Source organism: Chiloscyllium plagiosum, chromosome 15 (assembly GCF_004010195.1).
Source record: "Chiloscyllium plagiosum isolate BGI_BamShark_2017 chromosome 15, ASM401019v2, whole genome shotgun sequence".
Classification (NCBI taxonomy): domain Eukaryota; kingdom Metazoa; phylum Chordata; class Chondrichthyes; order Orectolobiformes; family Hemiscylliidae; genus Chiloscyllium; species Chiloscyllium plagiosum.
In genome coordinates, this window is record NC_057724.1 from 15,979,268 (window position 1) to 15,994,377 (window position 15,110).

General features: G+C 41.5%; 1 protein-coding gene across 4 annotated transcripts in view; it reads right to left on the minus strand.

Moving 5' to 3' along the window:
• Positions 1–14,254, minus strand: part of lrch2 (leucine-rich repeats and calponin homology (CH) domain containing 2) — a 154,105-nt gene extending 139,851 nt beyond the window's left edge. For 2 of the 4 annotated variants that reach the window (XM_043704469.1, XM_043704472.1), the window contains exon 1: positions 13,991–14,254. In XM_043704469.1, coding sequence (XP_043560404.1) covers positions 13,991–14,192 — 202 coding nt within the window. In that variant the 5' untranslated portion in view covers positions 14,193–14,254. The remainder of the gene's footprint in view (positions 1–13,990) is intronic. The other 2 variants (XM_043704470.1, XM_043704471.1) reach the window with 1 other exon arrangement.
• Between the last annotated feature and the right edge of the window lie 856 nt (positions 14,255–15,110).

A 15,110-nucleotide genomic window follows, 5' to 3' on the forward strand; every position in this document is an offset into this window, starting at 1 on the left:
AGGCCCCTGCATGGGGGGGGGGGGGGGGGGGGGGGGGGGGGAAATGGGCTGAAAGATAAATAGGAGTCAGGGCTGGGGTGGTGGAAGGTAGCTGGCAAGGCGATAGGTAAATGAAGGTGGTAGGGTTGGAGCAGAGGGTAGAGTGGATAAGTGGGAAGGAAGATGGACAGTGCCAAGTTAGAGCTAGGATAAAGGTAAGGGGAGGGGAGATTAGGAAACTGGCAAAAATCAATATTGATCCCATGTGGTTGGAGGGTGCCAAGGCGGAAGATGAGGCACTCTTACTCCACACATCAGGTGGCTTGGATTTGGTGGTGGAGGCGGCCCAGGCTGAGTGGGGGTTGACGTGGTTGGCCACAGGACGGTGGGGTAGTTGGGTGCACATGTCCTGGAGATGTTCTCTGAAACGTTCTGCAAGTTGGCATCCTGTCTCCCCTACTTAAGTCTATCTAATTGTTAGATAGAGTAACACTGTTTTGGATGTGTTTTGGGTACTACGCAAAAGCTGTTGTTTCTTTTCAATTTATGAAGGAGTATTTTGGGATTCTACTTTTTCTGTGCATTTAAATAAATGGCTGTTTTATTCTATTGTATCCTAAATTTTGTTTGTAAATAAATTTCTATTTTAAAGCAAAAAGTCTGCAGGATTGCATGCATATTCTGCAGTGAGAAAACACTTAAAACCAAAACAAACCAAAATACAATGCATCAAGTTAGACTCCTGCCTGGAATTTGACTGTCCAGAACAATGTCAGCTGGGATCATAAAGAACCTGCATTTAGAGCCTAACCAGATAGTGGAGGAGAGAAGGCAAGAAGAGAAACATTTGAGCTTCACACACCTCAATTTAATCCTCAATTTGTCTATTTTTAAGCACTGAAAAATGATATACAATAATAGTCCTGCCATAATAAATTAATATTCCTGTAACTCGTCAACTGCCTAGCATTGTATTTATGAATTCTTTCACCTTAATCCATTTTGGACAGGGGAAGTTATGGAGGTCAAAAACAGTCAGATGTACAGCACGGACACAGACCCTTGCGTCCAACATCCACGCAGACCAGATATCCTAAACTAATCCAATCCCACTTGCCAGCACTTGGCCTATATCTAACTAAACCGTTCCTATTCATACACCGTTCCAGATGCCTTTTAGATGCTGTGATTGTACCAGCCTCCACCACCTCTTCTGGCAGCTCATTCCATACACGTACCACCCTCTGTGTGAAACAGTTGCCCCTTAGGTATCTTTTATATCTTTCCCCTCTCACCCTCTAGTTCTGGACTTCCCCAACCCAGGCTAAAGACTTTGTCTATTTATCCTATACATGCCCCTCATGATTTTGTAAACCTCTAAGGTCACCCCTCAACCTCTGACGCTCCAGGGAGAACAGCCACAGCCTATTCAACCTTTCCTTATAGCTCATATCCTCCAATCCTAGCAACATCCCTGCAAATCTTTTTGGAACCCTTTCAAGTTCTGCAACATCTTTCCGATAGGAAGGAGACCAGAATTGCACGCAGTATTCCAACAGTGGTCTAACCAATGTCCTGTACAGCTGCAACATGACCTCCCAACACCTGGACTCAATGCTCTGACAAATAAAACATTCCAAATGCCGCGTTCATTTTTTTTTCCACAAGGTTACAAAAGAAAACTAAAAAAAAAGACCCAAGTATAAACACTGATATACAATTAAATCTTAAATAAATGATAACCAAAATCTATCAAACAAGAAAACAGAAATACCAAGAGAAAAAAAGACAAAACTCAACTAACTACTCATCTAACTTACAACTAACCAGAGTGTATCATTAAAATTCTTACATTATTCAAGAGAAAAAATAAAATCAAACGGATAACACATAAATTGAGCAGTGATATACATGCTCGGAATGTGTTAATATCAGATCACAACAAAACCCGTATTTATCCAAAACATCCCGAGCATAGAGCATATAAAATTCACAAAAATAAAAGCTCTTTAGTACATTCAGATCAATATAAGGAAAAAACCATTTCTAAATAGTAAAAAAAAAGTATAAAATGTATTTAAATGGAGATCTCCCCCCTTATTCCCAGGGGACATCACTTCCTTTCCAAAAAACCCATTATAACCTCTCCCAACCAGTGCTCCATCCTTGACCCAGGCACCCCACGGTAGGATAAAGAAAATTAAAGTATACTACTGAACTAGAACTAACAGTGAGTACCCTATCCCCCACACCCCCACCTGGATATATTTGGTAATGTTAATACCATATATGAACATATATGACTATAAAATTACAGTCTCAGCAAATAATAATTAAATATATTAATACAAAATAACAGAGGAAAACAACCCCGCTCCCAAGGACAAAGATAAAATAAGGTAGCCACCTTCCCCCCATCTATATTAACTAGACCCCCTGGCTTATAATATATATTAAAAAAAAGGGGGAAGGAAATCGCTAAGTAAAGGATGAATAAATAAGCCCTTCTCCCCACCCCCCAGAGATAATATTAAACAGTAAGATAATGAAAGGAAAAAAATGGGGGAGTAAACCGGGGTGGGGGTAGGGCAAAAAAACATCAATTAACTCTTATAATTTGTCTAAGAGAGTCCAAAAGTTCCTTGGCCTTCTCCGGTGATCCGAAGTTGAACACGAATCCTTCATGGCTAAAGCGTAGTATAGCTGGGTAGCACAAGGAGTATTGAATGTTTAAATCCCTTAAACACTTCTTTGCTTCATCAAACGCCTTCCTCTTCTTTCGAACCAAGGCTGGGTAAAAGTCCTGAAATAACATAATCTTGGATCCTTTATGAGTCATGGCTTGTGGATCTTTCCCAAGATTCCTGGAGGCTTCCAAGAGCATCTGCCTCACCTTATAGCTCTGCAGCCGGAATAGGACCAGGCAGGGGCACTGGTTCGAGCCGGGCTCGCGTATTGCAACCTGGTAGGCCCATTCTACCCTTACCTGGCCTGAGCCAGCCTCCAGATTCAATAACTGTGGAAGCCACTGTTCAAGGAGCCTTGTAAGTTGGCCTTCTTCCCGTTCGGGAAGGCCCAACAAACAAATATTTTTTCGACGACCTCGATTCTCAATGGCCTCGGAGGTCGCGGCCTTTAGCTCCGCCCCTCCGATTCAGCATTCAATTTGTTCGATGTCTCTGCCATGCTTTTGTAGCGCGGCCGAGAGTGAATTCCACCGTCTTCGGGACTGTTCTATCAATGCATCGATCTTCACGTCAAGTTTGGAGATTATTTCCGCGAGGCTCGCCACCCCAGGCAAGTCCCCCGGCTGCGGACACCTCTGTTGTAGTTGGAGGATGGGCTTCTTACTGCTGAGAATGCGGGCTCCTTTCCCCCTAGTCATTTTTACAGGAGACTGAACTGTATAAATTTAGTGCTAAACCACTAATTACATTAAATAAAAACTATTTTTAGTTGATTTGATGAGTGTGGTGGGGGAAGGTAGCCCACTTTGCCTAGGTCTTGGGAGGAGCACTATAGACTCAGACTTGCCGCATCGCCGCCATCTTGGATCTCTCCAAATGCCTTCTTCAATATCTTACCTATCTGTGACTCTACTGTCAAGGAACTATAAACCTGTACTCCAAGGTCTCTTTGTTCAGCAACATGCCCCAGGAGCTTACCATTAAGTGTAGGGTCCTGCTCTGATTTGCTTTTCCAAAATGCAGCACCTCATTTTTTAAAATCTGAATTAAACTCCAGCTGCCACTTCTCAGCCCACTGGCCCATCTGATCAAGATTCCATTGTAAGCTGAGGTAACCTTCTTTGCTGTCCACTATACCTCCAGTCTGCTTACAAACTATACCTCCTATGTTCACATCCAAATCATTTTTATAAATGACGAAAAGCAGTGGACCCAGCACCAATCCTTGTGGCATGCCACTGGTTGCAGGCCTCTAGTCTGATAAACAACCTTCTACCACTACCCTCTTCTACCTTTGAGCCTGTTCTGTATCCAAATGGTTAGTTCCCCGTTAGATCTCATAGATCTCTTGCTAACCAGTCTCCCATGAGGAATCTTGAATAAACAATAATGCTGACATAACACTATGTTTATCAACTGAACAGCATATATTTCACATGAATGCAGTCAATAACAATCTTTATCCTTCACCATATTCACTTCACATTCTAGTGAGCCTTCTGCTAGATAATAACTGAACTCTACAGAGGCAATTTGACTTTGAATAATCTGTTCAATTATCAATTATTATTTCCATTTAATTCAGTGGAAATTAAATTAAGATTGTTCATTTAAATGTATAACTTGTACATTTCTGTCAGTTTTCAAGAACCTAGAGTATGCCATCAGTTCTTTAAGCTTGTTCTGCTATTTGTGGCTGATGTAACTCAGTTACACATTACCACATTATATCCATACCCCACATTCCCTTACTACAGAAAGGTTTTTGGACTCTAACTTGAATATGCTCAATGATTGAACATCTATAACCTTATTGAATTGAAAATTCCTAAGGTTCATAATCTGTGGAATGAGAAAAGTTCTCATCTCAATCCTATGTGCCAAAACCCTTATTTTGATACTGAGAAAACTAGTTATAAACTCCCTAGCCAGGGGAAATATCCTCCCAGTGTTTACTCAATAAACCCTTAAAAAAGGGTTAGTTTTTACAATGGGACCACCTTAAAAACTCTAGGGTACAGGCAATTTCTCCTGAAAAAGACAATCCCTTATTCCAGCAATAAGTCTCATGCCCTGAAGTACCGATATCCTTTTTTAAGTTAGGAGACCAAAACTGCACCGTGCTCGAGGTATAGTCCCACCAAGGCCCTATGCAATTGCAACAAGACTTAACTCTCAGTCTAACCCCTTGCAATAAAAGATTAACATACTATTTGCTTTCCATATCCACATGCCAGCTTTATGACCCGAGGATATAGAGGTTTCTCAAAGCCTAACATTCACCAGCATCTTCAAATAAATTCTGCTTTCCTATTTTTCCAATCAAAATAGGTAACTTCACATCTCTCCATATTACATTTCATTTTCAATTTTCTTGTCTACTAAATTAACCTATCTGCAATCCTATTTCAATCTTTTCCTATTCTCCTCAGTTTACCTCACCTTGGTACTGTCAGCAAACTTGGAATTATTACATTCAGGTCTTTACAGTCGTGATTATGCTATAACACTTCTACTTTGTGCCTTGTAGTCAGTAGACATGGTTTGAAGAATTGGGGGCCGGGGGGGGGGGGGGGGGGGGGGTTTACTTGATGCAGAATTCCTAAAATCTGAACAGCTATTGCAGTCTCAGTGCTTGATAGACCCTATTCCAATTATGTTTCAGGGCACTGATGCTCCCCCAGAATTCAGCAAAGGTACTATTGTTGAATGTCACTTGGAGGTTATTAGACTTTGTCATTGCCTGGCTGAGTAACACACGTTCTTGCCACTTGTCAATCTAAGCCTGAATGTTGCCCGGGGCTTGTTGAGCATGGATATAGACAACTCCACTATCTAAACAGTTGTGAACAGAATTGAATATGCTCATTTCTACCCTTTTTAGAAATGAAAGGTCACAGATGAAGAAGCTAAAGATGGTGGATGGAACTGCCCTACAATAATTACAATCATCTCTGTGTTACAACTTCATGTCAATTTATCTCATTAATCATGTGTGACATCTTTCATTGGAGTTATCCATGTCAATTTATTTTCTTGTACTTCATATACACAGGTTTTATAAATTTCCTGGTCAAATGCATATCCAGTTGCGTTTCATAACACAAATAGCTCTGCTGTTATGCGTGTTTCGTCATTGTGAACTGGCTATAATACAATTGAAGAATAAGGTGAACGTTTTTCCAAACCACAAACTTTTAGATACATGTTGGCAACAATGCGATTCCATTCCCACTGTGTCACAGTGGGTGGAGGAATATAATGTTTATGCCAACAAAGTCTCCATGTTGGTATCACATGTTCAGTTAACTCACATGCTTTGATGTGAAGTGCTTCAGGAGGTACAGAACTCTAATTTTTTCTTTTTTTGCAAATTTTGTTTTGTTATTCATAAATATGGAAGGATAAAGTAACAGGAATGTTAACAAGCAGCATCCTGGTAAAGAAATTGCAGGTGGTGAATGTAAAAGAAAGGCTTTAACATTTGGAGAATCTAGATGTCATAAAACGTTTGAAAGTAATGAAAGACCATGATATTGCTTGCGCAGCAGGAATAAAATAGGAGAAAGTGAGGACTGCAGATGCTGGGGATCAGAGCTGAAAAATGTGTTGCTGGAAAAGCGCAGCAGGTCAGACAGCATCAAAGGAGAAGGAGAATCGACGTTTCGGGCATAAGCCCTTCAGGAATGAGGAGGGTGTGCCAATTTCCCCTTCCCCCACCTTTTCTCAGTCCCAACCCTCGGACTCAGCACCGCCTTCTTGACCTGCAATCTTCTTCCCGACCTCTCCACCCCCACCTCCTCTCCGGCCTATCACCCTCACCTCCTTCTTCCACCTATTGCATTCCCAACGCCCCTCCCCAAGTCCCTCCTCCCTACCTTTTATCTTAGCCTGCTTGGCACACCCTCCTCATTCCTGAAGGGCTTATGCCCGAAACGTCGATTCTCCTTCTCCTTTGATGCTGCCTGACCTGCTGCGCTTTTCCAGCATCAATAAAGGAGGACTTTATGTTATTAGAGACAATGCAAAAAAAATTAAAGCAAGCCTGAGTGCCAGCAAATCTAACAAGATCATGACCAAAGGAACTTGAGATGGAACAGCTTCTAAGTGTGTGGATAGAAGATCAAATGAAAAAGACGATCTGGGATTAGTATTCTCACCATAAAAGAAAAAGCCTCATCAATTTATGAAGACATAAAGAATAAAAAGCTAAAAACCTGCAAATGGGGTTGCCTTTAGTGCTAACAGTGGCTGATTTACTGGTTTTAAGAACCACCATGCATTCCATAACGTAAAGTTAAGTGGTAAAACTGCCAGTGCAGATGAGGCACGTGCGATGACATTTCCTCCTATAGTGAAAAAAAATTGATTGAGGAAGGAGGCTACAACTTAGATCAAATTTTTAATTTGGATGAGACAGGCTTATATTGGAAGTGAATGCCATCAAGAACCTAACACTTCTAAGAATAAGCATACACTCCAGGCTTTAAGGTTGCAAACGATCGTATGACTATGCTGTTAGGAGCCATGCTCGTGGATACTAGCATGTGATAGTGGACACGCTGCCAACCCACCAGCCTTGAAAGGTTATCTTAAGTCTACTCTAGGTCAAGCAGAAGAGGTTGGAAGACAGGGCAATTTTTTTATGACTTTATTGTTGATATTATCAAAGATATTTTTAGAAATTATTACAAGTGAAAAAAAATTAGGATTGCAAAATTCTCCTCATTTTAGATAATGTGCCAAGCCATCCTCGCACCATTGCTGAAAATATCAAAGTGCTAGTTCTACCTCTAAAAACAACCTCTCTCCTTCAACCCATGAACTAGGGTATAATAGCAACGTTTTTCATTATTAAATATGAATCTAACATTTAAACTGTGCTATTCTTTACGTTAGGCTAACTATTATATATACTTCAATTTTAAGTAATATTTTTAGTGGTCTGCCTTATTTCCTCCATATGCCGTTATTTTTATTGCACGATTTTCTATAGTGCGAGGTCACACAACAATGCGATGATCTCATAATAGCAGAACTACCTGGGCATTCTCTGCCTCTCAGTTTGCATTCCACATTACATATTAATTTGCGACCTTCAACTGCATGCACCTGATCAAAATCTCCAAAAGTAAATAAGACCCTAATAACTCTGTCTGCCCCTCTTCCACATCAATATTCATGCCTTACCCTTGGAGAGAAGCATATGCTATCTATCAATGCTCTTGATGCCTTTAGAGAAAGAAAGATCGGTAATGCAGTGGATACGGTGTTTCAATTCCTCTTCCAACTCCATTTTGATTTAGTCCCTTCCTGATCTTCCTCCCACCTTTGATGGTTTGCATTGCCCATAATGGGCTTTGCTTGTAAATATAAAACTTGATAGTGTTTTTACTGGTGGATGTTACAAGCGCTTAAAACAAAACAAAATGCAAAGTCACGGTAATTTTGGTGGAGGGAAGACGCTCAACTTTCTCGGTAGAAAGGAAATAAAGCCCTAATTTTAAAAAATCATAGATGGCAATGCAGAAAGAATTCAATGTTCTATAAATCTTGTAACGATTAAATACATTTCATATTCATGAACGTCCACAACCACAATAAATTACATTAATACTGCATTTCACAAACTTGCTGACACATTTGATTAAGATGCGTGTGTCAAATGTTCTTGGTCTCTTCCCACCAACTAACTTTGAAGGAAGCTGTCAAATAACCAAACCTGAACTTTTAAGCACACCACCCAGAGCTCTTTACAAGGTTATTCGTATTTGAATTAAGTGCTACCAAATTGAACATAAGCAAGATTAACTGCAGGTCAGTAAGTCACTGTACCAATTGGTAGCTTTCTCTACAACCAGGCCAACAGGAAGAGGCACAGCTTGAGAACTTAATGCACCACAGTTTAAAGCTTACACTGCTGACAAATCAAGAAACCTGAAGAATGGTACTGCACATAAAAGTAGATTTCATGCATCTAGAGCCTGGACTTAAATACAACTTGTTTTGTTTTGCTTGTAGCCCAAAAATGATGAGTATATACTACATGCAGAAATTTCCTGTTTGCAACAAACACTAGGCCATAACAACTACAAGGTATCAAATTTAAATATCTACCAGTTCATAGCGACTGATTTCTACCTGCATACCATTTGGGATGTAACAACAGGCTGAATCATCCGTGTTAAGGAAGGAATATGAAGACATGGAGGTAAAAGAGTTAGAACCTACCCTCCCAGCCAAATGTGGAACAGTTCAAAATTGTGCATTCTGAAATTTCAAAGACCAGCAGTACCATGTTTGATTCAGGTCTGCACTGAGTTAAATTCAGCTTCAACAGTGCTTTCTGTATTACCCTTTGTTAGAAGAGTAGAAAACAGAATCAAAGTTTCCATTCTACATCTAAAACAGTTTAATGCTGGTGTACAAATGCAAGTATAAAATCTTACATTTAAACCTAAACTGGTTTCAATCTTGATGGTTCCCAGAGGTAAAATTCAACCAACAAATAAATACAGCTTCAGAATAGCCTCAGACAAGACACAGGAGAACAGTCAATACCTGGATCTGTAACTCAAAAGCAATTATGGAGCATAAGTGGATAACAGCACCAGAAACATTGTCAGGGTAGACGGGAATGTGGATTTGAGGTTACAATCCAACCAGCCGTAATCACTTTGAATGGCACAGCATGCTTGAGAGGCTGAATGGCCTACCCCACTCCTAATTAAATATAAACGAGCAAGATTATTCATTCCATTTAGTGCCTCATTCAACTGAAAATTATGATAGCACAATCACAATTTGGAAAACCTATTGAATCCACTCAGATGATTTTATCTACATTACCTTACCTAGAAGGCTATTTCAGGTATTAACATGCTTCAATGAATTACTTGCATGAACTGTTTCTTGACATCAGTTAAAGTTGCCTTTTAGTAGTTCATGTCTAATGTCTCATTGTCCTGCAGGTCATGTTTGCTTTTCTTATTTTTCATATTTCTCGTTCCGATCTTTTCAAGAATCCATAATTTCCTAAACTACACCCTTAGTTGTCAACATCAGTGGCCTTGAGGCCACGCCCTATTCAACAGCTCGACAGCAAGGATGTTTTCATATGGCCTGAGCAGAAGACTGTACTTCATTAAAGTAGCTTCAGATTTGTGCTGAACTATAGTGTCAAACGAGACAATTTCTGCTACATTTTGACTCTCAGGATTGCAAATATTATTATTACCAAAGCTCTAGTCTCACCAAACATTCCTGAAGTATTGGATCCCAGATATTCTCAGCTTGGGAACAGTAGCTCATACATACATGTTTGAATTAAAATTAACTATATAAACTTTGTCTGTGTCTGCTGTAGCTAATTGATTCCCATCAGTTTTGCTGCAAAAATTGAAATGCAATAATAGCAGTGAAGAAGATATCATAGACTTCAAGAGGCTGGTGGAATGAACAGAGAAATAGGTTCACTACACAAATGTTAGATGAACAAGGAGAAATAATTCTTTGATAAAGTACTAGAAAGAAGACTCCTAGAGCTGTTACAAATATTTCTGAAAATATGTAGGTTTAATTAAGTATTTGGCATTATGGATTTTATAAGTGGAGACAAAGGTTACAAAGTTAGGAAGTTATGTTAAAGCCATATAAAGCCACAGGTGAAGGATTGCACTCAATTTGGTGCATCACATTTTCATAAGCTTTTGAGGAGACAAAAAGAAAAAAAAATGAAAAAACATTTTCAAGAATGAGAGATTACAATTATGTGGATGATCTAGGGAACCTAGCATTCATCATCTTGGAGTACAGAAGGTCAAACAGATTTGACAGAGATGTTCTAAAGAACTTTGATAAAGTAAATAGAGAAAAACTGTTTCCAATAACTGAACAAAGTTACTCAAAAGGGCAGAGATTTAAGATGACTGTCAAAATGACATGAAGAAAAGCTTTTAAGATAAATGTAAGAAGTGGTTAAGATTTAGAAAGTAGTGCATGATCAGATATTATTGAATCCATATCCACTAGACCATCACTGTTCAAGAAGGAACTGGATAAATAGAAAACAAATGAAGAAATTAGAATAACTAGATTATTCTACAAAAGGAGTTTGAATAGAACTAATAAGTTGAATAACCACCTTCATAGTATTATTCTATGATTCTATAAGATATAATATAAACAAGGAAAGCCTTGTTAGAAATGTTGAAAAATGTGCAAGTGTGGAAATCTCAAAAACTGCTGGAAGTTAATCAGCATCTGCCATTTTTGACTTTCAGCTCAAAACACTTAGGTAGTGCAGGATTCCTATTTATTCTTCAACACAACTTAGTGCTTAGAAATTTTACATTTTTGAAAGATAACATACTTATAATTTAAAACCATTGTGTATCTTGTAAGATTGATAGATAAGGACTTTTTATACATAGTCATCCAATACAAAATCAGTCTCCAAAAGAAAACGCGGCAGCTATTATCCTACTTTGTCTTTAAAATTAAGCTCAAATAGACACCCAGCTTTAATTATTTCTTTTACAATTCACATTACTGTATTTACAGGCTCATGAACAAATGGGCAATTATTCAAATGCAGTCATTTTAAATGATCAGGACGCATTCCGGTTACATCAGCAAATTACCTCACTTACACAAAGTGGGAGGGGATACCATACACTTTCATTGTAATGTGTATCAATTTGGTCAATGCATATTAAACTAAGGTGGGGAGTTGAAGTGTTCGGCCACAGGGCAGTGGGGTTGATCGGTGCACTGAACACCAACTCTCCCTCCCACTCTGCCAAGGACATGCAGGTTCTGGGCCTCCTCCATTACCAAACCCTAACCACCAAAACACCTGGAGGAAGAACACCTCATCTTCCACCTTGGGACCCTCCAACCACACAGGATCAATACAATTTCACCAGTTTCCTCATGGCCCCTTTCCCCACCTTATCCCAGATCCAACCTTCCAACTCAACACCGCCCTCATGACCTGTCCTACCTGTCCATCTTCCTTCCCACCCTCCTCTCTGATCTATCACTATCACCACCACGTTCATCCACGTATTGAACACTCAGCTGTCTTCTCCGCAGCCCCACCACCTTCTCATTTATCACTCCATCCTCTTGTCTCACAAGCCTCATTCCTGATGAAGGGCTTTTGCCCAAAACCTCGATTCTCCTACTCCTCGGATGCTGCTGACCTGCTGTGTTTTTCCAGCACCACACCCTTGACTTTGATCTCCAGCATCTACAGTTCTCACTTTCTCCTAAACTAAGGTGGTTGAATCAAGATATTGTATTTGTGTACAGCATCTTTAACATAGTGAAATTTCCCATTCATACCTCACAACAATTTTCTGAAATTAAAGGTTGACATCAAGCCATACATGGAGATACAAGAACTGCCAACCAATAGTTTGGTCAAAGGAGGTCTCAAAGAGCATGTTTGAAGGAAGATGGTGAGGGAACCAGGCAGAGAAGTTTGGGTTGGAACTTAGCCCTTGATATCCACCAGTGGTGCAGTAATACAAGTAAGGATGTTTGAGAAGACAATTGGAGAATGGCAGATAACTGCAACGAAAATTATTACAAAGAGTAAACAAAAAGCATAAGTAAAAACACAGTTCCTATTTGTCATGCAAACACTGAAATTTGCTTCAATCAGACAACCATTTCAGTGAATACCACAGCACAATAAAACTTCTCAAAACAATTCCACAAGAAATAATTTGCAAATGAACAAGCATTGAACAGTATTTTGCACACAGGAGACAATAGCTCAGATCAAAACTCAACTTGTAACTGCCCTCAAAATCCTTAGACCTATATACAGGTCACCGTGGAGACAATGATTTATAGAACTACAATTTTCAGCTTCTCAAGTATTGAGTACAGGAGTTGGGAGGTCATGTTGTGGCTGTACAGGATATTGGTTAGGCCGCTGTTGGAATATTGCGTGCAATTCTGGTCTCCTTCCTATCGGAAAGATGTTGTGAAACTTGAAAGGGTTCAGAAAAGATTTACAAGAATGTTGCCAGAGGTGGAGGATCTGAGCTACAGGGAGAGGCTGAACAGGCTAGGGCTGTTTTCCCCGGAGCATCAGAGACTGAGTGGTGACCTTATAGAGGTTTACAAAATTATGAGGGGAATGAATAGGATAAATAGACAAAGTCTTTTCCCTGGGGTCGGGGAGTCCAGAACTAGAGGGCATAGGTTTAGGGGGAGACAGGAAAGATATAAAAGAGACCTACGGGGCAACGTTGTCACGCAGAGGGTGGTATGTGTATGGAATGAGCTGCCAGAGGAAGTGGTTGAGGCTGGTACAATTGCAACATTTAAGAGGGATTTGGATGGGTATATGAATAGGAAGGGTTTGGAGAGATATGAGCCAGGTGCTGGCAGGTGGGACTAGATTGGGTTGGGATATCTGGTCAGCAGGGATGGGTCGGACCAAAGGGTCTATTTCCATGCTGTACATCTCTATGACTCTAAAAATAAGTGTTTAGAACATGGTACAATTAATGTTACTGACACCGGTAAACAGAACACCAGTTCCAGAGAACGCAGACCTCGATTTGCAAAGGGCAAAAGTGAAGATTAGTTCATTCAGTGGTACCCAATTTGCCAATTAAGCACATTTCCTGGAATTTGGGGTAAAAATGCTTACACATATGTGGATATCTATACAAATAAAAGTTCTACCCCAATAAACCACAATATGAAAGAACTTGAAAACTACTGTGCTGCAGGAAGCAAGATGGATCCTGTGGAAACCAAACAACCTGGGGCTTTCAAATCCTAATCGGTGAAGGTAATGTTACAGACTTTGGCTGGGGCAGGATAAGAGCCACCACAAAGGGCTCGTTCGTGTCAGTGGTGATTCCTGATCGACTGTTGTCGGTATATTGACGGGCAAATGTCAAAAACATGATTTTAAAAAACAAACAGACCCCCTCCCACTCAGCTGAAGAGGCTCAGCAGCCTGTGTTTTTTTTTGCGGCGCGCGCGGGGTGGGTGGTGCTGCTCGGACTCCGCTATTGTTCCCCACCAATAGGAGGAGGCGTCCCCACAGCGGGCGCTTCGCTGCACCGTTATCTTTTCATATTTTAACGGTCACTGCTCCGGGAGGCGAGGCGAGGCGGGCGGCGCTGCGGCGATTGTGTGTGTGTGTGTGTGTTGCACTAAGAAAGACGGACGCCCTTTCCAGCCGGAGGGAACTCCGGTGCCCACCTAACCCGCTGTAACCTCCCTCGTTGATCGACTCGCAGCGGTGACTGAGGGTCCCGGGGGGCGGGGGGCGATAAGAGACGTCGACCCACCTGCCTGCACTGTATCTGTCAAATCGTAGCTCACCGCCGGGAACTCCTTCAGCTTGCGGCCGCTGAGGTTGAGGATCCCGGAGTGCACAGCCTCCTCCAGCACCCTGTCCAGGCTGCGGTTGAGCTGCGTCAATGGCGCGGCGGTCCTCAACTGCCAGGACTGGGAGTGTTGATGCCCACCCAAACCCGACGACGACGCCATTTCTCCCCCGACTGCGTCCGGGGGCGGCACCCCCCCCCTCCGCCCCTCGACAAGCCGCCAGCGCGCATGCGCAGTGCTCCGCCCTGGTGGGGGCGGGACCCGAACGCCGTCAGAGGGCGGGACCCTGGGACATTTGGGGCGGGGCCGGGGGCGGCACCCCCCCCCCTCCGCCCCTCGACAAGCCGCCAGCGCGCATGCGCAGTGCCCCGCCCTGGTGGGGGGCGGGACCCGAACGCCGTCAGAGGGCGGGACCCTGGGACATTTGGGGGCGGGGCCTGTGGGTAAGCCATTCTCCAAGATTGGACTGGGGTCCAGTTGTTTGTGTGGGTGTCTGTCCACCTAGTTCATGAGTGATTAAAGACTAGGTTTGGGTTCAATACATTGCAGCAGTTGTATGACACTTTGATGTTTTTGTATAAAGTCTGTGTCCTTCCCCACCAGCCACCTGATGATGGAGCAGCACACCAAAAGCTAGTACTTCCAAATCAACCTGTTGGACTATAACCTGGTGTTGTGTGATTTGTTGTATGATTTCTAATTTTGTCCATCCCAATCCAGCACCAACATCTCCACATCATGGTTATTGTTTATGGCACAACAACTTCAAATATATTGCATTTTCTTCATTCTTCCTGGAATTCTTTTCCTAAGTGCATTGGGGTTCAACTTACAGCATGTAGACTGCAGCAGTGCAAGAAGGTAGCTCATTACCATCTTCACAAGGGCAACTAGGGACAACTAAATACTGGCTCAGCCAGTGGTGCCCATGTCCATTGTATGAATAAAAAAAAACAGCAAATCAAGAAAATATGTTGAATTCCAGAAAGTCAAGGGAAGTGGGTAAAATTACAACATTGAAAAGACATTTGGATAAGTACATGAATAGGTAAGGTTTGGAGGGATATGGGCCAAGAGCTG